The sequence below is a fragment of the Ostrinia nubilalis genome, chromosome 18 (genome assembly GCF_963855985.1).
Source record: "Ostrinia nubilalis chromosome 18, ilOstNubi1.1, whole genome shotgun sequence".
Lineage (NCBI taxonomy): Eukaryota > Metazoa > Arthropoda > Insecta > Lepidoptera > Crambidae > Ostrinia > Ostrinia nubilalis.
Genome location: NC_087105.1, coordinates 3,683,953 through 3,708,681, shown reverse-complemented (window position 1 = coordinate 3,708,681; position 24,729 = coordinate 3,683,953). Strand labels below are relative to the sequence as shown.

The window sequence follows — 24,729 nt, the reverse complement described above, 5'->3', positions numbered from 1 at the left end:
GCTGTCACCGAATATGTCAAAATGACAGTTGGAAATCATTTGTTTTTGTCTACTATCGCTCGCGCAAATTGTGCTTGTTTGAATGTCGACGTGTTTTAAATTCAGTTTTTGCTAATTAAAAACCTCACCTTTGTTCATTGCCAGTTGATTTTAACCCATATTGTAGCTGGCGCCAAACTTGTGCCGGTCAATACTTTAAAACCTACCCGAACAGCACCGGATTTATTTGTGAGACTTGAAGACAAGCAGGTATTTAACATACTTGTATTTTCATGACAAAATTGATAAGTGAATTTTATCGCATAATAATCTACGCTCTTTCGTAGACTCAAAATTCCACGTATGGAGGAGAAACTGAAGGAATACCGCGCTCTTCGCCGTCGCAAACAGTTGATAAACGAAGCCAAGGAGAAATTGGAAGCAGGGAGGCAGAAAATAGTCGATATGTTGGTGCCTAATGCTTTTAAAGACATGGGGAAAGAGAAAGAAGAAGAGGCCTTGTTGGTAGGTTGAAATACTAGTTCAAGTATGTTTATTTACTATTTTTCATTCTTGATCTTCTTTTTTTTTATTAGCGACAATGAGGAAGCTCTTGACCTGTATCTGACTTGATGGAAAGTGATGCTCTAAGTGATCATCATGTGATGAAATAAAAATGCTGTACACTACTGTAATTCAAATATTTTCTTGGTTATTTCAGATGGAAAATGAAGAAATTCCTCAGGAAGAAGAAAAACTCTTGCCACCTGAACCAGAATCACCCAGCGAAGTTGCATCTGAAACCAGCGAGGTGGAATCCTTCATAGAAGAACAACCAGAATCTTGGCAATATTTCACCATAAAATGGGCAATTGTTGGCATTGTCTGGCTGGCACTTTTCATAGTTTTCTTGAAAATCCAATTCGGGGCAGTTTTCTTTGTGATCTCAGTTTTAGTAGGAATTTGTATTAACACACGAACAAGGCCGAAAAAGAGAGGCGAAGTCTCTGCCTATAGTGTGTTTAATGAGAATTGTGTCAGCATAGATGGCACTCTGAAAGCGGAGCAGTTTGAGAGGGAAATACGGTATGGTGCGGCCAGTGTGAGGTAAATTTTATATTTACAGCAAATATAGGTGTACTCGGTCCCAATTGAATTGTGACTTGACTGGCTGTAATCTCAATTATTAATCTTCAGCCTTCCATGTACAATCAACTGCACATCAAGCTAATACTAATTACTGTATCTTCTAACGTAGTTGGAATAATGCTATTTTTCAACAAAATGTAGCCTATGTGCTGCCGATTGTACTATTTATTATACCATTCCATTATGAATAAATGTGTGTCTATTTTAATAGGTGTCTAAAATTATCATGAAACTTTTTATAACTGTTCGGTCCCTTTTGGAAAACAGGTTTTATCAGACTGACTGTCACTTCAAGTGATGTAGTATGATTCTTGTAGGATACGCTGCAGTTATAGCTATATTATTAACTTATTTCTGTAATATTAAGAATATGTATGAAATAACAAATAAAGCTGTTTATTGCCAGCTATTTTATTTTGTTTCATTTATTCAGGTCAGGGTTGAAAAATTAAAGAGCAAAAATTGGTAAATTAAATTTGGTTTATTAATCACATTTAGAATTGACAACAAATATAAATTCAGTAGTAATAATAAATGCAACATAATTTAGATTTAATTAAACTACAATAGCGCAACAGAAACCTTTTAGGAACATATTGCTTGTTCTTGCACCAATTAAAAAATTATGTACATGACTTGGCCATATAGTCCAGTCAATGAATGCCTTAACGACGGTGTAGAGAGAAATCCGTGGAACACAATTTCTGACCTTGGGACTTTATTTAGCCTAGTTAGGTGGTGAACATAGCAAAAGTCCCCGCCCTTAGCCCTTGAGCCGGCGGGGAGAGGAGGGTTTAAAGGTACCACTTTTCGGTTTTTCGCTTAATCCTCGGAAACTATGCGTCCTAGTGACATGACTACTATGAACCAAAAAAAGCTTATTCAATTTGCTACAGGTGAGACCGTCAAGTTTTTCTATATCTTGTATAGTTTTTGCGGCATCTGCTCTCGAAGGTCTGTAAAATTGGAAATTTTATTGTTGTCTTACATGTTCCTTTCAGGAGAAAATCGACTAAATCAACATTGAGCAAACACTATAGACATGCGGGAGCATGTTAAGCCTAGTTCCAGGGAGGGGACTGCACCGTGTGTATATTTAGACGAACCAATTAGAGCTACTTTTGACTCCTCATCATTCAAAAACTGCTGTGCATTAACACTTCAAATTTGGCTCATGTATTGAGACTTGCAAGATATACATCAGCTTCAAATTTCATAAATATACCTCAAACGGTTATTTAGGTATTGACGTTCAAAAATCGATATTTAGAGCACTAAAATCTATCTATCACATGTGAAATGTTAAAATTTACTGGTTTTTTATTTGTTCCTATGTATTTACATAACTACCTTTCTGGATGCCAAATTTGAACCTTCGAGGAAGTGGTTAGAATTTGGTCTATAGGTCAGACATGTAGATTTTTGGACGTCAATATCTAAAGAACCGTTTGAGGCATATTTATGAAATTTGAAACTGATGTATATCTTGCAAGTCTCAACACATGAGCCAAATTTGAAGTGTTAATGCACAGTAGTTTTTGAGTGATGAGGAGTCAAAAGTGGCTCAAAGTGGTTCGTCTAAATATACGCACGGTGCAGTCCCCTCCCTGGAACTAGGCTTAACATGCTCCCGCATGTCTAGAATGATTGCTCAATGTTGATTTAGTCGATTTTCTCCTGATGGAAACATGTAAGACAAAAATAAAATTTCCAATATTACAGACCTTCTAGAGCAGATGCCGCGAAAACTATACAATTTATAGAAAAACTTGTCTATCTCACCTGTAGCAAATTGAATATGCTTTTTTTGGTTCAAAGTAGTCATGTCACTAGGACGCATAGTTTCCGAGGATTAAGCGAAAAACCGAAAAGTGGCACCTTTAAACCCCCCTCTCCCCGCCGGCTCAAGGGCTAAGGGCGGGGACTTTTGCTATGTTCACCTCCTAACTAGTCTAAATAAAGTCCTGAAGTCAGAAATTGTGTTCTACAGTTTTCCATCTATAATGCTTTATTGACTGGACTAATACCAAATAGTAAAATTTTTTGCTAGAATTTTTATTATAAATGGTCCTTTACATTTTTTGCAATTGCCTTTAGTAAAACCCATGACTAATATTTTCTACCATTTTCCGTTTATTTATACCTACATTTTCATTCAATTCTGTTATTTAGACATTTTTAACATTACTTAATTTCAAAGTTACTCCTTGGCGAATATAACATAAAGAAGTGTACATAATATCACTATACACACCCTTTTCGTATTTTAAAGCATATCACTCTCTTTCTTTTTTACTAAATAAGAGAGAGATGAAGAGCGCTTCTGATAGGCCATACAATGTTAGGAACAAATCATTAGCCTCACATGCAATTTAAATTAAGTATTAGCTAGTTAATATGGTCATGGTGGTAGATTTAATGAAATAGTAGGTACATAATTTGAGCAAAAAATAAAAAGGAAAGGAATGTAAGCAAATTATACAAATCACATATTTCTTGAAACCTTACATTAATGTATATTAGTAGGACTTAGGGCTGATTTTTCAACTATCGGATAACTTTTAACTGAAGAATAAGTTTGGCACATTGACAGTTTCAGTATGGGAAATATGTCAAAATGACAATTTTATTCTTCAGATAAAAGTTATCCGACGATTGAAAAATCAGCCCTTAATATAATTTGACATTGAAATTGATTCCTTTTGTGTTTAGAAAGTACACACACTACTTTGGAAATTTAAATAGCAAAAATATGGAAGAAGGTAAGTTAACAAAATTATAATTATCAAGAATTTTCGAGGGTATGCACTCATAAAATAGAAGTATATTATCATTTTAATAGTCTAATTTTATGATCACAATTATCTTGAAATTACTTAGTAATGGCACAAAACTTTATTATTTCATAATATTTGTTCGTTAAGATGATAGTGGACAATATAAGGCACCTTACTTGAGATACTAAACAATATGATAGAACATTTTAACACATATTTAAAATATATTGGTAACTATATTACATAGTAATAATAAAGTTAATTTTATAATTTCATATTATTATAAATTAATATTGTACTAAAATTCATACAAATAAGGCATAAATGGAAATCTAGATCATACCTACTAAAACTATATACGTATTTTAATAGTAATCAACGGAATGTACTACCTAAATGGCTCTAAATGCAATACTACCTACCTAAATCCAATATGGGGCCAACTTCGGTATAGGTAGAAAAAAAAAATCTACTATTATATAAATGTAACAAGAACTATAAATTATACAGGCTGCCTCAGAAAGAAGGTATTATGAAACTAACTTTGAAGTATAAATCTACACTCAAAATGTATATTTTCTCAACTAATCAGAGGCTTAAATCCATAATTGAGGTTTGATTATGGTTTTCCAATGTATGTACTTCTAGTTCCCTATTCTGAGACGATATTATTAAATGTAGATTTATTCATAGAGGGTTATTTCATAATACAGTCCATAAAGGTGGTTTACTTCAATATAGCACCTGCCATTTGCATATTAAGTTATTGTACCTAGTTTTTGAGTTATTAGTATAGAAGTGAGTATTGTAGTTTCAACTGTAGTAATTAATAAAATCGTGGGTTCATGAATTTATAATCCAAATGTTTTATAAGTATAGATCAACAGAATATAGTGAACAGGTAGAACCTACATACAACTTACCTACCTCGATTTATGAAGATTCTTACTCTATGACTTACATTAAACTATTTGGTAATAATACTAAATTCAAGTCACATAATAATAATATGGGGAACAAACCATTACAAATTATGGCAGAAAATAGTTCAACTGAGTATTGGTAGTATCAATCGTGAAACAATCATTAATACTTAATTCTTGGGGCGTAATAAATATTATGCCTAATTTTGCTACGTCCTAGTTTAAGAGAAAAAATTGAAATCCTAAGATTACAGTCTTCTTGCATTGTTTCAGACGTTATAATTACCCTATTCCACTATTGTCATGTGTATATTACATTGACTATTTTATAAAAGTTACAAAAAAGAGCACACATTATTACAAACATGTGGAAAACACTACAATCTCTTCTGTACTCGTGGATGACTAGCTGAAAAAACGCTTCTTGTGACATTTAAAACTTACATACTAGACTAATTGCACCTTTGTGTACTTGATCATAATCTAAAGACGTTCAGAGGATTCAGTTCGCGCCAATGCCCTGAGATCGGTGGAAGACCCTGCAAAAAGGCAGTCGGCAAGAGTTTGGGCTTGGAACGAACGGGTTGGTGTCCTCAGTCCTCTTCACGTCTGGCAGTAGAAATACGACACTCAACGCGATTATCATGTGCCAAACCGAGTGCACAATTTTATAATTCTGCTCCGTTTGAAGAAACCCGTAGCAAACTAGACCCACAGTCACCAATACTATACCCATGGGCATGTAAATAGTGTAATACGACTTGGGGTACTTCATGATCCCGTTCTTTCTGTAATCTAGGTACCAGGATAGAAACAGGACGACACAGCCCACGGCGACAGGGAAGACGAATGAGAAAAACGAATGCATGTTCCATGTCGTGAGTAAAGCTATGACGATGGCGCCGATGAGTTGGAATGTGGATCTGAATTTGTCGCCGACGATGCTCATGGCGAGCAAAGTGACCCAGAAGGACATTAAACCACAGTAGAAATCTCCGAACTGAAGAATGTTACCTCTCACGATGCAGTAAGCCACTTGCGCAGGCGCATCGCACGCGTGGTAGAACGTCGAGAACAACATCGTGAATGTATACATCATGGCCTCCGTATAGTAGAGACGTATGACGGCGACGTAAATGGAGAAGAAGAAGAGAAGATTGCTCAGCGTCAGTAATAGCACGGAGACTAGCATATACACTCTGCTGTCCATCCTCGAGTCGTCCGAACAGTCCCAATCTGAAAAACAAAACACGCATTAGTAAACTATACGGAAATTGTCAGAAAGTAGTTTGAGATTCTTCGTAAGCGTCATGCGCATGCATCAGCAACTTGGCGTTTTATTACAACACTGCTTACTTCCGTATCCAGCAGAGCAAGAACAGAATGACATCACCAGTCCCCCGAAAGTGTTCAGCAAGCAGCTGCCGTGGTTGCTGCAGCGGCCGCTGACGCACGAGGTCGAAGACACCGACAGCACTATCGTAGTGTTGCAGTCTGACGTGCCCTGTCGAGTATTATCCCAAGATGCAATGCTATCGTCCACTACCTCCTCCTCGTCTAACGAATCAGACACGTAATACTTAGTCCCATTATCCGAAGTAGGACAAGGACACACTACCTGGTCGCAGAATATCCTCAGCGTCAGATACCACGTCCCGCTGTCCGGGAACGGAATTATAATCTTGTCGTATATGGTTTCAGAGTCTGTACTGTTCAGGATGAATAACGCCGGCTTGACTTGATCGTTGTACTTGCAATGACCAGTATCAAGAGGAATACTGGGGTGGCCGATATCCATGCAAATAACGGCCCTGATGAACTGGTTGTCTTCAGTGAATGCGAGGAGAGAACCTTTGTGCACCTCTCTCTTATATCCCATGTAATACTTCAGGCTCATAAGCAGACTGGCTTCGATTTGTAGACTCCCTCCGATATCGAGGAACTGGTTGACCTTGAACCTCACGCTCTTTATTTCGCCTGCTGTGACGTTGATCAGACTCGTCGCGTCTTGCAAGTCTGTGGTTGGGAGTCCGTAGTTGAACGTGAAGAAACGTCCTTTGTCATCGCGCATAAGATCGAAAATGGTATTATTGTCTATTTCTTCTAAATCTGTGCGCATGTAGTAGGACTCACAATCTGCCACTCTTGAGGCATTGTCTATGAGCTCGATGCGGATATAGTGCCACGCAACTGGGTGCGGTGTGAACGATATCGTTTGTACCTTGCTCTCTTTCGAATCGAACGCGCAGTGCACCAAGTTGCTCTCTTCTGTCGGCAGAGACAGCGCCTGCACTTTAAAGGTCACCTGTTTATTGTCTTCGGGAGTATTTAGAACTGTTACATTCAATCTTAATGGCAGTGGGCTATCTACGGTTATGCATTTGAAATAAATCGGTATCTCCGAGTAATCCAAAGTTAGGTTATCGTGGCAGTCTATTAGTTCGATGGAGTCTTCTCTTTTCACTTGTAAATCTGTGTATAATATTGTTTGGCAGTCCGCAACCAAGCCTGGAAAGGACAAAAATATTATGTTCAATAATTAAATTCAACGTTGGTTATCAAAAACATGAGCATAGCCGTGGATATTTTAGGATTTTTTATTAACCGCATTTTGACGTCATTATGCGTCACACGTACTTTATATTCAGGAGTGCATTACCGCAGCAAAATTTTTATAAATGTTGTGCTTTAGAGAGTCGAGAGTATAGCAGATAATTAGTCCATCGTGAGCAGAAATTTGTCCACTAATAGCAAAATTCGTTCAAATTATAGTTTTAAAGTTATTAGGAAAAAACAGATTTTGCTGGGGTAATGTTTGAAACATTACCCTGGCAAAATTTTTTTTTGAAAGTCGTTCTATCCCGGAACCAAATACATGGATAGATAGCTTTTGTTGCGTAGTAATTTGTCCACGAATAGCAAAATTTGTTCGTGTTCCGGTTTTCAAGTTATTCAGAATTTTGCTGGGGTAATGTTTTGTGATGTTCCAGATCTCGTAAATGGCTCAACGCAGAAGTTTGAAAAAAATACCAATGATAGACCTTGATATGTCCAAATTAGTTCAAGCATTAGTCATTGATTTGAATGATAAACACCAGTGTAATTAAATGATTTCGAAAATCAGATAAAACGGATTTGTGAGTAAACCAGTACTCTTACAATCGAATAAAAAGGTGTAGCATGTACCCTTGGTACACCTTTATAACCACAGTAAATATAAATGATGTGGCTTTGCGCAAAAGAGAGATTTCAAGAAAATTAATTTATTTTAACAGTCTTACTTTCGTGACCGAATACGCAATTCCCTTATAACAAGGGAACATGGCATACAATGGACAAATTAAAATGTTCCTTGAATAAGCTATCCTGTTAATTTCAGCTTTATATTACGACTGAAAAGAAACTTATTGAACTGCAAAAAATATCAGGAATTCTTCTATAAGCCAACCAAATTATAAAGGTTACAGAAAAGCGATCACTCCATACATACAGGTATACTTCGCAAATTAGTAGCTTAGCTGTCAATGTTTTGTACAGTTATGTGGAATACTAGCTTTCCGCCCGCGGCTTCGCCCGCGTGGAATTTTGTCTGTCACAGAAAAACTTTATCGCGCGCGTCCCTGTTTCAAAAACCGGGATAAAAACTATCCTATATTCTTTCCCGGGACTCAAACTATCTCTATGCCAAATTTCATCAAAATCGGTTGCGAGGTTTAAGCGGGAAAGCGTAACAGACAGACAGACAGACAGACAGAGTTACTTTCGCATTTATAATATTAGTTGGGATTGGGATACTAGCTTTCCGCCCGCGGCTTCGCCCGCGTGGAATTTTGTCTGTCACAGAAAAACTTTATCGCGCGCGTCCCTGTTTCAAAAACCGGGATAAAAACTATCCTATGTTCTTTCCCGGGACTCAAACTATCTCTATGCCAAATTTCATTAAAATCGGTTGCGAGGTTTAAGCGGGAAAGCGTAACAGACAGACAGACAGACAGACAGACAGAGTTACTTTCGCATTTATAATATTAGTTGGGATTGTAATTCGTGCAAACGATTTTTAAATATTAAATTTCTAATCAGTCTCCATCGTCCTTCCACCATGTGTTTTTTTTTCAAAAATAATGTCTAAAGTCTGTAGCTAAAGGTCTACGCTGCAAGATGGAAGAATCTTCTAACCAAAAAGATGGCAGATGCAGCAGATGTCAACGGATTTAAAACTGGAGTTCATGTGACTCATTGTAGACTTGAGTGTCTAGAGCGTCCCTTCCTCCACCATGCGTAAGAATTTTCACAAAAATACTGTCTAAGGTCTGTAGCTAAAGGTCTACGCTGCAAGATGGAAGAATCTTCTAGCCAAAAAGATGGCAGATGCAGCAGATGTCAACGGATTTAAAACTGGAGTTCATGTGACTCCTTGTAGACTTGAGTGTCTAGAGCGTCCCTTCCTCCACCATGCGTAAGAATTTTCACAAAAATACTGTCTAAGGTCTGTAGGTAAAGGTCTACGCTGCAAGATGGAAGAATCTTCTAGCCAAAAAGATGGCAGATGCAGCAGATGTCAACGGATTTAAGACTGGACTGGCACCACCTTGCAATGTCATCCTCTCATTGTTATATGTAAATTATTTTTAAAATGTATTTAAAAAATAAAATTTTCGTTTTATTAATTCAATAATCTGACCTCTCAACTCAACACAACACCTTTGTTCGCAACTGTACTGACGAAAGCTCGATATCATACCGTTGATTTAAGATGGCAAGCCTTATGTATGGAACGGTCGCTTTTTAGTGACCTTTATAATTTGGTCGGCTTATAGAAGAATTCCTGATATTTTTTTGCAGTCCGATAACTTTCTTATAAGCCGTAATATAAAGCTGAAATTAACAGGATAGCTTATTCAAAGAACATTTTAATTTGTCCATTGTATGCCATGTTCCCTTGTTATAAGGGAATTGCGTATTCGGCCACGAAAGTAAGACTGTTAAAATAAATTAAATTTCTTGAAATCTCTCTTTTGCGCAAAGCCACATCATTTATATTTACTGTGGTTATAAAGGTGTACCAAGGGTACATGCTACACCTTTTTATTCGATTGTAAGAGTACTGGTTTACTCACAAATCCGTTTTATCTGATTTTCGAAATCATTTAATTACACTGGTGTTTATCATTCAAATCAATGACTAATGCTTGAACTAATTTGGACATATCAAGGTCTATCATTGGTATTTTTTTCAAACTTCTGCGTTGAGCCATTTACGAGATCTGGGACATCACAAAACATTACCCCAGCAAAATTTTGAATAACTTGAAAACCGGAACACGAACAAATTTTGCTATTCGTGGACAAATTACTACGCAACAAAAGCTATCTATCCATGTATTTGGTTCCGGGATAGAACGACTTTCAAAAAAAAATTTTGCTGGGGTAACGTTTCAAACATTACCCCAGCAAAATCTGTTTTTTCCTAATAACTTTAAAACTATAATTTGAACGAATTTTGCTATTAGTGGACAAATTTCTGCTCACGATGGACTAATTATCTGCTATACTCTCGACTCTCTAAAGCACAACATTTATAAAAATTTTGCTGCGGTAATGCACTCTATATTCAGATAGTATTCGGTGAACAATGCCTACGAATATTCTGATTGTTCTGAGAACGAACGTCAAGTGTACCAGATTGTCTTATGAGCAGTGATAACGCGCCGCAGTTGCAGTACTAATAATAATGTAATGAACATCACGATGCGAGTGGGCGATGTGTGGAATAGATACGGCTTTTATTGAATCTCATGCATAGGGCTACTACGTTTTCTATGTTAACATTACAAAAATAATTTCCTAATAGGGTCCTAATATTTAAAAAAAACTTTCTACTCAGCGACTACGGTATTAATGTAATCTAAGTACTAATTTGATATAAAAATATTTTAATCGCGAATTAAATAAATTCAGTTTGATTAGCGGAGATTATAGGTGCGTCGCATGTAAATATTATGTAACTAATAATATTTTGTTCAGTCAGATTTGTTTGTATACTTTTTTCTAACAGTTTGTCCTTCCGATTGATCCAACGTAAACCGCAGGATAGTACCTAGTCTCTGACAATTTAAATAATACTATTATGTATAAATATGTTTATGTACCACATGAAGGTAGACCTAAAAACAAAGTTTGCCTGACATGAAAGTAAACTATTCTTTCTGTTGCATATAGATTTCTAATTTCCTAGTACCGTACTCCGGTAGTTGTATTTCTTCAATACAAAAAAGCGACCTTCGTAGGTACATTCCTAGGAAACAAACATTAGTTTCACGCGTGTAAACATTTACTATTACCGGGGTTTATTTAACAGAACAAAAATATTTATGGGAGATACTCGCCAATGCTGGTAAGGTTAAATACTGTTTGGCAAAGTTTTATTTTTGTTCAAACTGCGGATTTTCGGATTCCATGTTGTCAGAAAATCCATAGTTAATTAATCCTCGCTGTAAGTACGTTCGTATCTAATTTATACTTTCATTATTGATAGTCCTGCTTAATTAGTTTGCATATCGGGCGATAATGCCAGAGATTTAGAGTTTGATCCACGCCCAATGCCTAGGTATACATTTGAGTGCATGAATCTTCACTGTTTATATTAATCATCATCATCATCATCATTTCAGGCATAGGACGTCCACTGCTGAACATAGAACATGTTTATTCTTATTTATTCGTTACCAGTTTTAATTACATTTTCATTGATTTTTTTTTCAAATATAAGTAGAAAAGTTCTCGCAATTTTCTACAAGCAAACTAAGAAGGTCCATTTACGATTTTCGGACAAAATAGGGCGGTTGTGCTATTTTCTGCGACTTGCGAAGAATTTGTTTATTGACTAAATATTTTCTTTCTCTAGTTTGTTCTCTCTCTTTTTCTGCAAGTATTCTGCCAAATAAAATAATTATCTATCTATGTGTTCACACTGGTATGTGTAAATTTGGTTGCCAGCTGTCGACAACCTCACCGTAGGTATATGGGGCAGGAAGTGGCACAATCAAGCAAACGCGCACGAGGCCAATTCAGTGGCTGTATCACCGAGATTTTATAGCATGTAATGCATCCACACTACCAGTCGCATTGTGCAGCAATCAAGTGCTTGGGAAGTCGGTCATGTGTCGTAGGATGCACTTACAGCCGGTGGTAACTTGACAAGGAATACATTATACATTACTACCAGTCTAGCCAGAGTTAAAAAATTTCAACTGGCTAGCTATCACGGTTCGTCGGTTCATCTCAGCACTGGCCCATTTATTGTCCCGAAGCAGTGGTAGGGTTAATATTGGGACGTGTAAAAGCGCTTTTTAAAAGCCTATTTGCAAAAATAAATGAGTTTTATGAGCTACAGCCAATGGGTAATGGGTACGGACTACGGAGAGTGGACACCCAAAAAACGTGACAGTTATAATCCCAGAATCGAGTATTTTTTGTATACAGTGTGTCCGGGCATGTAGTGATCAAACTTTAAGGGCGTACTTAATCTATGGACAATTTTATCGATGAAAATACTTTAAATTTCATTCGTTTTGTAGAATAGCTCAAATACTAATAATACAATGCAAATAAAACATACCTTAACGACCTGGTTTTTTTTGTGTTGGGAAATAACTGAAATAGATGTGAAAAAAATCATGTTTATTTGTAATTAAATCCATTCTTACACCCTTAAAATGTATGAAACTTGTATCTGTTTTCTACTTCTACTAATAGATAATTTTATTGGCTATCGCATGATATAAAATTTTTGCTTATTAATGTTAAACTACTCACGCTATCACTTGTTTTTGAAGGAAGAGGTGAAAACTTAAAATTAAAAACTTAAATCCTTGTAAATATGCGAGAAATGGGTCAAGCCCCAAATTTAAAGTATTTTCACCGATAAAATTGTCCATAGATTACGCCCTTAAAGTTTGATCACTACATGCCCGGACACACTGTATTAATTATGTACCTAGTTATTTATTCAAACTTTACAAATTAAAACTGACACCAATGTAACTTTACTTTTCATTTTAAATTCTTTCCTGAGGTCTCGCGGTGGTAGGTTCTTTTAGAATTTTCTATCTCTTTGAGGACATGCAGTACCTAAGTGAAATAAAGGTAAAATGTAATTGATACAATTTACAGTATTTTAGGTGTAATTAAAATCCCACCAAAAACATTCTGTAAAAAAACTAGCCAAGTCTCGATGGAGCTGCTTGTTTATCTCTAAAAAGTAATGAAATCTAGACAAAGTCGTGCCAAGTCTATGGTTCTTTACTGCGATTTCTTTATTATTATAGTTGATGTTGTGTGACTTGACCGTTGAAGGGTACAAAACCAGGTGCTCCATGACAGCATTGCACCAATCTGTTGCCAGAACCGCTACCCATTGACGATGGAAAATTGCCACTTGGAAAACGTTGATTTAATAACCAGTGAATTGTAGGCTTAATAAAGCTGCGTATTTCAATAATACTTATGCATGATTATTGATTATCTTGATAAAGATTGTTCAACGGCCAAGTCACACAACATTAACTATAATAATAAAGAAATCGCAGTAAAGAACCATAGACTTGGCACGACTTTGTCTAGATTTCATTACTTTTTAGAGATAAACAAGCAGCTCCATCGAGACTTGGCTAGTTTTTTTACAGAATGTTTTTGGTGGGATTTCACTTCTTTTTGTAGAATGTGGCATAATTATTTAACCCTACAGTGGTCGCGCGGATTACACCCGTAATCCACTCGTGCAAATTGTCGAATATTTTGAAATCGGTCAACGCGATCGTTTTGACACTTTGTGTACTTTAAGTTGCATAGTCGCAGATCACACTTAATGACGTGTGAGCGCCAGGTCGCTCGTGGATGTGTCGCAGGAGCCCCGTAAATGCCAATGGTCTACCCGTGTAATCCGCGCGACCAATTACGTAAGTATTTTTTAAGTTACCTTTTTTTAATTATTGTGTTTGTTTTTGCATTATTAGTGTAAATTAATGCTTTATAATAAATAATTACGGCATAGATATGTATTTACATTTGTGTTTTCAATAAAATCATTGTATTTAAGATAAAAATCATGAACAATAGACAAAAAGCACAAATTGCAGAATGGCTAGAAGTAATTGACAATGAAACCGTATCTTCTGGCGACTCTTCGGTTTCTGATGAAGAAGTGCACATTCTTCCACAAGAGAACAAGTTTCTCATACCTACCAGTGATTAGCCATCTAACTCAGAACCATCACAGCGGAGTTTTTTAGGTCGCTACTTTGACTGCGGAGGAAAGCGAAATCACTGGAAATACTTGTGATTTGTGCAACAAATTTATTTGTCCTTATCATTCCATGATGGCCTGTATCTCCTGTTCAAAATATAATTAATAAATAAGTGCAATTAGTACTGAATAATTTATAAACTGCCAAAGACGAAATTTTCTTGATGAAAAATGATGATTTTTATGTTTTGGTTAGTTTATAAAAACTGAGAAGAACTGCTCGTTTCTCTGTTTGATTATTTAATTAACTAATACATAACAATAAATAAAAAAATAAAGAAACATGTTTTTATAAAGAGATGTCTTCTTTTTTTACTCCATAAAATGGCTTACGCCTGTAATCCGCGCGACCATTAACGTAATATTTTAGAGCGCGACCACCGTAGGGTTAACGTCGTCGTCCTATAATACGCACACCTAGATCTAAACTGAGACAACTCAAAAATTGCCAATTTTGACTTATGCTTGTATTCAGATACTCGGTTATCATACGCATCTTTCCAACATAACAGGTTTAATAAAGCCTTGATCCATTTGCCGCTAGATGGCGATAACTTACTTTTGTTGAATCAACGCTTGTCAACTCCTTCCACCTAAACAAGCATTTTGTCAGTTGACCTTCGTTAGTATCAGAGAGTGCACGTATTAAAATAAACGAAAACGCGGTTAATTAGATTTGTTACAGTTAAGCAGAAAATATATAATGAGTTAATTTGAGTAGTAACAGTATTGATGAATTGTTCTGCAATAGTCAACCAGATCATTTTGACTTGTTCCAGTTTTGTTTGATAAAGTAACTTATATTTTGTTACTATTTTGAGTTGAGTTTGTTTTGATGAATCAACTTGTGAATTTCTAGTTGGCGTAGTTTTGTTGGAACAAATTTCAATTCAATGTTTTTCTATACAGAACGCGTAGTTTTGCATGTTTCACCTAAAATCAGGTACAGTATGATAATCCCTGTTTCTAAATAAAGTTAGTTTTATCCAAACTGTTCAACTGTTGTGTTTGAGAAGAGTGTTTTGAGTTAACTTACTATTGTTGGATAAGTAAAAATTAGTGGATATTTTTTTATTTTCCGAAAAAAATATGCTAGGTCGTCTTCTTTTAAATATTTTGAGAGAACAGTGTAAAGATAGTTAAAATAGCAATGTACAGACGACGGCACTTCAAGTTAAACACTGTAGTAACTAATGTAGTTGTAATACAAGTGTATAGTCTTATATGCTGTTGTCTGCACAAGAGATAAAACCTTCTTTATAATGTAGAAATAAAAAATAATGTAGAAAAATGGTCTATAATAAGTAAATAAATAATAAATAAACATATCAATCAGCTGATGCTAAGAAAAAGTGGCTGAAGAAACTCAAACACCTATCATGTTCACCATGTCATGAAATGTTCATTTATAGCTGTTATGCTGATCCAAATCGTGTTAAAAAAGAACTGTTTTCTCAAACAATTCCTAAATTGATGATTAAGGATATCGAAACATTCAATCAAAACACTTTAATTGTGCAGGAAGAGGACTCAGCCACATCTTGAAATTTTTAAATACAGAGGACCAAATAACGTGGAAGAGATGACATTTGAAAAGTTTTATGACACTAAAATCTTGCAAAAAATGTGGGCAACTAATTTGGTTGTAGACGACAATCGGAATCAAGTTAAATGGCACGATATAAAAATTTTAAGAGTGGAAAAGGAGGACTCAAATCTCAAAATGTCCAAACAAAACTGATTCAAGTCTAAATGTACTTTATTATTTATACAAAGTCATTCCCCTAAAATGTAACAACTAAAAAAACTGCGATTAAAGGTAAAAAGGACAGATTTTTTGACCCAGTTTATACACAGGGTCATTTCACAGCCTATCAATAATCCAAAATAAAACTGAGTTTCATAACTTCCCTAACAAAAAATGTAGTAATACGTTTTTTTCGCCTCCTGAAAAATGCCCTTTTTTGAGTTGTCTCAGTTTAGATCTAGGTGTGCGATATTATCGACATTTGTTTTACGATATTAAACACATCGACCTTTAAAATGGACAACGAATCAGAATTGTTTTAATAATAACTTAACCTTAGCGAACCTCACGATAATATAATAAACGAAATCAACCAAATTCAAATTACACAACATTCAACTTATTCGACGGGGGGGTCTAGAGAGGAAAAAAAATCTGGACACCGCGGTGCAGAAAATCGACGCTCAAAGTGCTAGCGCCATCTAGCGGTGAGCGGTACAGGCGTACACCACGGTGCCGGTGTGGCGCTAGTAGTATTGATTTTATGAATGTGGTGTTACTCGGTCTTATCCAGAGGTTCTCAAATAGGGGCCTGAAACTGCGGCGAAATGGTTCCAGTAAAGGATGGTACGGCAGTGTTTGCTTCGCGCTCGACTTGGCGGGGGCACTGCCGTGCCCCCAGATCAGTTAAGTACATTTATATTTTAACAATTACATTTTGGAACATGTAAAAATAAGGAAACCGCTTCAATTACGTCACTTTAAATGAATGCCTTTACCTATGTATAAGTGAAAAATATAAGTAGGTGTTAGGTTTTGTACTCTAAGAGGAAAAATAAATTCGTTGTAGGTAGGTACTTGGCATACACATTGGAATAATTAGCTGTGGTTTTGTATTTAATTGGTTTTGTATTGTTACATTATGGTACTACTATTATTTATTCTGTGATGTAGGTAAAAGTAGGTACCTACCTACCTAAGAGGCAAATAGAGGAACGGGAAAGTTACAAAAAGTATTAAATTTTCAGTTTTGCGCCCTTTTTGTTTTTCCACGAAACTTGATTTTGGGAATAAAAATGTTGTCCCTTTTTTCGTCAAGACAACTGAGTGAGTCAGACACCTTTTTACCCGACTGCGCCAGAAGGAGGGTTATTTTATCTGTGTACATTGCTAGGCCAGTTGCGCAATTTGTCCCATTACTAGCCCCACCCTATTGACAGGAGATAGTAATTTGGTCGATAAATCCCTAATGGATATTACTCAAACCTATAGCCGTGGTTGCTATGATAACACCAGCTATGTGGAAAATTTTGATAACGCTTAGTTGTTTGATACTTAATGGTGATGAAAATACAACTGACGGCTATTTCCTAAAACTGTAGTAGTAATATTCGTATAATTTACATGTAGTACCTAGACCTACTAGGATTTACGAACCCGAGTTTTAGGTGTTAATATGCCAGTAATTTGCATCAAACTGAAATAACCAACTAATCGCCATTTATACGTATGTAAGGTAATTTTAGAGTTAGATAAAAGGTGCATTAAATAACTTCTTGAAAATCTTTTTTGACTCAGGCATGGGATTCAAGTATAACCATTCAAAGTCAAGCTCGAAATGGAGGCAACGGACAGTAAATTGAGCAATTGCTCGTGTGATCTACGTGTTCTTGGGGTCAAGAAGTCACACAGAGCAACACTCGTTTGATTGAATGCTTCCTAACAGTCGGAAATTTGCAATCGGCTAGCCAAGCCGCCGGCATGCTTGGTAACAGATTCTGACACGCAATGTTACTTACTTCCCACTTGCCCTGTCATCATCGAGTCATTAAAATATAGTTTCCACTGCAAGAGGACGGTCCGCTCTAATTTACAAGGAGAAAACGAAGGAAAGGTGGACAGAGGTCCTCATAAAAGTAGCAGGAAAGCGCTGGATGCAGGCTGCTACAAACCGGTCAAACTGGAAATCGTTGGGGGATGCCTATGTTCAGCAGTGAACGTCCTCTGGCTCAATTAATGATGATGAAATGGAGATAGCCTACACTTAGAGAGACAGGTTGGGGAGGTATATTACATACCTATATGTAAGATAGATCATATCCATGTCGCAAGTGCCACCGAAATACTGTGAAACTAGTTTAGTTCAAATTCAAATTAACCAAGTTTGGAATGTCGCGGTAGTCGTTTCGTTAAATTACGTGTTCCAAGTTTGAATCGAGTTTTCAGTATCGTTTCAGCTATGCCCGTTGCTTACGATCACCATTACAATTTTCTTGATATGTACAGTAACATTTATTTATCTTACTTTTTACGTTACACAACTTGATAGACTCTACCTACACTCTTAGAACTAACGTAACATTTAAGTGTAAATTAAATCTTAATTAACAAAAAACTCACCTTGTTGCTCAACCTTCTGTGTCCTCGGGTCCTCCCATTTGATGTACACCAGGGCGTACCAGTTTCCAGGTCTTGGGTTAGTAATCGAATAGGTCCTGTTCAGACCATCAGAAAGCAGTTCTAGGGTATGAATGTTCTCCCGAGTAGCCGGATCCACGAAGAATGGGGGGAAGTCGTACCCATCGGGATTTACTGCTGGATACGAGCCATGCTTGATATTGACTATCACCTCTTGGGGGCTGCAAGACCCTGGAAACCATTGCATGATTATGGACGATTTGAATGATTGAAATGTTCTAAATTAGGGCTTGGAACCGGTCCATAGAACTGTGAAACATTCGTTTTATGTTCAATTAGCTAGCGACCTTACTGGTTTTATAGCACTGATTTGAAAATCATAAAAATTATTATGCTTCAAATTATGCAAGTCTTATTTTAAGAGGATCTTGAATCGCAATAACTTTGCTATAAAATTGAGAACATCGTTCGTAACTTTACAACCTTATTAATGTCAAAAGTGACTTTGAAAAAGTATAGCAATGAGGCCGAAAACGTGTGTTGTTTGTTGTGATTATGGAATATTTTATCATGACGATAAGTTTAATTACGGATACACAATTTTGATGCCTACCTAAATAAAGTAAATGCGCGTTCATTGTGTCCGAATTCTAATTTTACCTCTTACCATAATAGTAGAGCTTAAACTCTCCCTACATTGTTTATTAATATTCTTGTGGATCGCGTGGAATGATGGTAGGTTTACCAAATGGAATAAGGTACAGTATATTCGCTTTCAGATTACTCAGACCTTCAATGACGGGAGATCGTGCGGAGAGCTGTATTCGCTTCTATAATCGACGTGAACGTTTCAACGTGATCACTAACGCTCTGCCAAGAGTGAAACGAATATGAAGAAAAGAGCTTCAATAGCTTTCAGGTAGGCATAAAGCGATTGTCTACCTACGCGTGCTAACTGCTACTTCTTACTCATGCAGCAATACAATGAGGGCTATCGTTTTAGCGCTCACCAGTTAGCGCCACTGTAGAGTAAAGTCCTGTCACTTGCTAGTAGCGAAGACAGTGGCACCAACTGGTGAGCGCTAAAGTGGTAGTGTAGTAGCAGATGCAGTGTACAATCGCGATTGAGTAGCAGTGCTAAAGTGATACAGCCACGCACGATGCCAAAAGGTGTTACTGTTACTTATAGTGGTGTAGAACCTACTGTGGGCACTTCAGGGATCTCTTATGTTGCTCTTAAGCATCTTTTAAGTGCTCCATCACCCATCAGCGACCTACACTCACCGCAGTCACCTCAACTCTAAGACACCCCGCAGCCCCGCAGGCTACAGACTTTATCGGCCGATGCTTTGGTTGCTCGGCTTCTAATCCCCTGAGGATGCCTCCGAAAACAAAATATATTCATCGGAGAACGAACCTACCGTTGGATATCTTTTTATATGGTAGCGTTGCCTGCACGTGTACAGAAAATAAACAAAGCATGTTTGAGGATATTCACAAACAAACTACGAAACGTGTGATAAGCAAAGTAAATGGTGCTGGCTCAAGTACATATTAATATAGGTTCTTTTCCTATATGGATGCTTATGCAAAGCTTTTACTATATGCCACAAAGCAGAAAATTAAATACAAAGTAGAAGAAACCAGGAAAATAATATAGAACTGCGTAATATGTTGCGGAACAAGGAACATAATCGGATAAAGTATTTCATGTGTTATACTATATTATGTATATCGTCTCTATTTACATTATTCCAGTGTTGATTGGATTGGCTTATTGGATTGTCTCATGGGTTGGCCGCCATGTAAATGGTCATTGGTCGATTATGTATTGCTAGGCGACCAACACACAATTTAATTTAAAACTATTTTCACACTGATAAGGGCATTTTATCAAATCAGGGAGTGATATGATAACGTCATTGAATTATAATGAATTACGTATTTTATGAGAATGTATGCATAATATCTGATTATCAGCACGACCAACACTACTATGATTCAAACGTGATATATTGAAAAGATAAAAAAGGAAATGTTAATAATTAAATATCATTTAGTTTTGACAGTTCGTCTCTCTGTTCGAGAGCATCTCTATTAAGAGAATCATACCCCTAGTCGTCACGAAACTCAGCTGGAGCATGCTGGAGTTCCCAATTTGACTCTACTAGGTACTATCACTCAAATCACTCAATAATTTATCATCGTTGCTAGGCATGTTGATCTATTGTCACGTGTACTAAAACTGTACTTGATAATTTTTTTTTTTTTGGAAGAATTTGGAACATTACTCGCTATAGTCAAGTGCGGGTGATTAACGCATTTTTTGTACAGTTACCTAATTTAGAAACAAAATTCCCACTGAGTTAATTAACTAGATTACTACTATGTCTTTTTAGTTTTTATTTTCCTAGTTCGTGGCCCATATGTTACTACAGTTCAAGCTTTATTAGTTTATTCGTAGCCATGACGCCTCTGATCGGAGGATATCATGGGGTCATTGACAAGAATCAAAAGCGTTATCTATAAATAACGAACGATTCGTATTCTATCTAAATAATCATAAGCGGCTCGCATATCCTAGATTCAGGAATTAATGCTGAATGGGAAGAAAGAGCTTCAAAGGCCGACATTGATTCTTTTGGCTGCCTTAAACTTGGCGGTAATGAAATCATTACCCTGGTGTACCGATGCGTAACGCGAAAACGTCCGCCCACGAGTAAGTTTAATGAGCTGCTGTGTTGCTGTAAATATTGGAGGAATTATGTTAATGCGTTGATGCAATATGCACTAACTCGTATGTTTATTAGATAATAGTTTATATCAGTCCGACAAACGGTGACCTCCTGCCGAGGTCATAGACCAGAGTGCCGCTATCTGCTGTTTATCTACGCTGATGGTCGCATTTGGGGTGGGGTGGATGGGGCCAACCCATAGACATTCAACTGGTAATCTAAATAATGCAATGCGTCGCCACACGGATACTGTTTTTGTCTCGCAGACATATGGTTTGGGCTGGCGCCCTACCAGGCAGTACCCTACTCCATGGTTCCGACTTTCGGAGTTATCGATCTGGGGACTGAATGGTTTTACGAGGATACTCTTAATTTGTTGAACTAATTGTCCCATGGCTAATTCACAAATGATGTCAAGACGTCAATTTACTAGACTGCCTTTGCCTGAAGGCGCTAACTCGTGGTTTTGAGTCAATGGCATGGTAGAGTACCCACCCTGGTATTCAATGGGTACCTATGGGTAGAACTCTTCGCAACTTAAGAGTTGGCTGCCCCTGCGACTTGTGGGTACTTAGACGTTTTCCACACGTCGAAAAATATAATTGATCATGGAAGGGTCGTGATGATGTCAGACAGAATCCTATGGCTCTTTTAGGTAGGTTGGAAGCTATTGTGACCAAATAATTCAGACAGTAACCGTAGTCTACGGCAACGAAGATGATGCCATCTGGCTGCGTTTAAAGGTTTGAAAAGGTGCACGTCTGCTGTCATCAATACATATAGTCCCTGTTTAATGACAGCGACTCTAATTCTTACGACGTTAATCTTAGGATTCGAGCGAGCCGATACTAGGGCCTGATTGAAAAAATTAACCACTGTAGGTATATGGGAATATGGAAGTGAAATTCGCGTTTCGCGTTGTATTACTATAGCTATATAGCAGAAATTGTGTTGGTCTTAATGTAGTACACAAGCAATATTGCTTGTTTGCCAGAAAAGCAATATTGCTTGTGTGGCAAACAAACAAGCAATATGTATCTACCTGTAGCAAACAAAGAGCGAAAGGTTACAATGTCGGCGACCGTGAATGGCGCGCGTTATTTGGGCACAGTGGTGGATCAAGGACTATTATTTTTTGTTGTTATGAGTGTGTAGATATTGACCTATATCTGTTATATTTTCTTGATTGAATACGAGTTTTCCGCCAGCGGCTTCGCACGATTTTTTCACGGAAATTATTCGAATTTTTCTCGCCGTAAAGCCATCCTTGGACTTCAACAAACATTAAAAAAAATTGGTAAAATTGGTCCAGGCGTTGTTGAGTTATGCCCATTTTTATATGTATTTGATGAAATTTAAAGCAGGAGAAAAATTCAATGAACATGAATTTTAAGAAATAGAGATAAGTATTTATTAAAATAGTAAATAAGTGGTTTTAGTATACCAGTCAGCATTTTAATTATATTTCAGGCTGGTCATTAGCAGCATTGTGACTTAAGGATATTACACTAAAGGTAAAGTTTCTATAAATCCACTAAATATGGGAAATGACATTGGATAGGTCTCAATAATTTATGAAATTAACCAAAGTAAGCTGGTATTTCATTAATTTCCTTGAACATGGCAAAAAATTAATATGCGGGTGACAAAGCTGCCGTGCTAGCTATTTCAACAGTAACTCCCAATTTTTGCCAAAACTGAGTAAATATTTTATGAGAATCGTAACGAGTGAACTGACAGGCATTTTAATAGAAAAAAATTGAGTTACTGTTGATATAGCTAACACGGCAGAAAGAAAACTTAAGTCTTTATTTGGATGGATGAAGTCGAGAAATTAGAAAAATAGTTAAAATTAAATAAATTTAAATTAGTTACTTCTGACAATAAAACAAAGCTGTAACAAGGGTAAAGTGTGTTCAAACAAAGCTAGCTATTGGAACAAAGTGAGGCAACTTGCAAATAAATATTTAAAAACTTCTTTGAAAATGTAACAAATATTCTTTAACATGTTAGACAAAAACAAAGGATTTTAAATTAAAAAACTGTTTTCTCCCAATTTATGAATTAGAAGATTTTCTGAAAATCATAAAGTGAGAGTTATGATAAGTGTACCAAAATAAAATTATTGTTTTAATGATTGTTAACATTTTCAAAGTTTGTATATGTATAAAATATAAAGCTTGTTAGTTACCAATATTATTTAAGTGCATCTCCTCCGATTGGAACGTAAAGCGCGCGTCGGTGACCCCCCTCATCACGGGGTAAAACACAACGGAAACTGTGCGGTAGCTTCTATACATATATACATCGGTGGCGACCTGCCTGGTCACCAAGTGGTAATCATCCAGCAAAACAGTCCGAGTCCTGGTCAACTGCTCGATAATCTTCCTCCTATGAACCTCCTCCTCTGGCTCCTCACCAGCACTCACAACACACACGTACAACAATACATAATAAAGTCTCATGATGGACGCCTACCTTTACAATTTCTCGCGATTTATATTTTATTGTATAAAACTATCCAAAGTTATTTAACTAAAATTATGTAAAATTTGTGCGCATTTTTACTATTATTGGAAAGGACGGTAACTTCGATTGATCTGCTGTTCATTCAAACGATAAATCAACAGCAAGCTCGGCCGATATTTTTATTTTAATAAAAAACTGTCGGCGAAAACCCGACCCAATCTCACGAAATCAATCGGGCAATCGGCATTCGGCGAGCGAATAATACTAAACGTCAGTAACGTCACTCGTATTGACAGCTGTCATATCAGAACGTTCAGAAATTTAGGCGGAATCGCAATTTTTTAGCTGTCCGAGTGCCTTGGTGCATGCTCAAGAATATGCTCAAGAACTATGTTTTTTTGGAGAGGGCTTTGTCGAGTTGCCCTTACATGATCATGATAACAAAAACGTAGCTTTTCAAACATTTTCAACTAAACGAAAAACATAAAAAAGCATTTTTCTATAAATTCCTACCACCATCAACCTAGTTTTAAAATGATAATGACCTTCTCCCTGTGGACTTCTCCATTAAATCCTTTTCCACTCAGACTAAGGTTCTATGTTTTATTCCTACATATCTGTGATTTATTCATTCGTCCATTGAAGTTTGAAGTTCATATTTTTGAACGTTTGCGGCGGCAAATCATTCAATGTTACCAACGTATAAAATTACCCATAATTTCAGATTTATATTAATTTGTAAATGGGACAGTCTTATCAACTCCAAAATATTGAAAACTTCATTTTGTGTTTCTTGGCGGATAAGAAGTGTTGTTTATATAGAAATAGAATAGTACTTTATTTTATTTTATTCAGCCGAATAACGAATAATTGCCGATTGTATTGTGACTTGTGAACCATGGTGTTCGTGAACGTGCGTGAAAGACAATAAAGAAATATCAGAGCAAAATCACTTTCAATTTCGTTTTTCAAATAGTCTGCGCTAAGTTTATAGAACTACATCTTTAACCCTTCATTTGGCAAGACACAAATTGTTTGATTTTTTTAATAAAATCTATTTAGACCTAATTGTTACTATCAAATAAAGTTAAGAAAAATAATAAAAAAAATATTTGGTTGGTATTTTCGCGAAAAACGATTGTTGCTTATTTACCACATTGCCAAATAGGGGTACTTAAATAAAACATTGAGATATATTATAGAAATAATTTTTTTATATGAAAATCAT

The 24,729-nt window shown here is 36.4% G+C and overlaps 2 protein-coding genes across 3 annotated transcripts; one reads left to right on the top strand and one right to left on the bottom strand.

The window, feature by feature from the left end:
- The first annotated feature begins 35 nt into the window (after nt 1–35).
- LOC135080523 (SAYSvFN domain-containing protein 1) lies at nt 36–1,537 on the top strand. Its single transcript, XM_063975168.1, has 3 exons — nt 36–249; nt 327–504; nt 701–1,537. The coding sequence occupies exons 2-3, from the start codon at nt 343–345 to the stop codon at nt 1,088–1,090; spliced, it is 552 nt and encodes a 183-aa protein (XP_063831238.1). The 5' UTR covers nt 36–249; nt 327–342; the 3' UTR covers nt 1,091–1,537.
- Nucleotides 1,538–3,690: 2,153 nt separating this feature from the next.
- LOC135080522 (post-GPI attachment to proteins factor 6) lies at nt 3,691–23,741 on the bottom strand. 2 transcript variants are annotated; one of them, XM_063975167.1, is made up of 5 exons: nt 23,224–23,741; nt 18,280–18,528; nt 6,447–7,336; nt 6,185–6,332; nt 3,692–6,064 (listed from the first exon to the last, which is right to left on the bottom strand). In XM_063975167.1, the coding sequence occupies exons 1-5, from the start codon at nt 23,495–23,497 to the stop codon at nt 5,331–5,333; spliced, it is 2,295 nt and encodes a 764-aa protein (XP_063831237.1). In that variant the 5' UTR covers nt 23,498–23,741; the 3' UTR covers nt 3,692–5,330. The 2 variants fall into 2 exon arrangements, with proteins under 2 accessions (XP_063831236.1, XP_063831237.1); XM_063975166.1 differs by having other exon boundaries at nt 3,691–6,064; nt 6,185–7,336.
- Nucleotides 23,742–24,729: the final 988 nt, after the last annotated feature.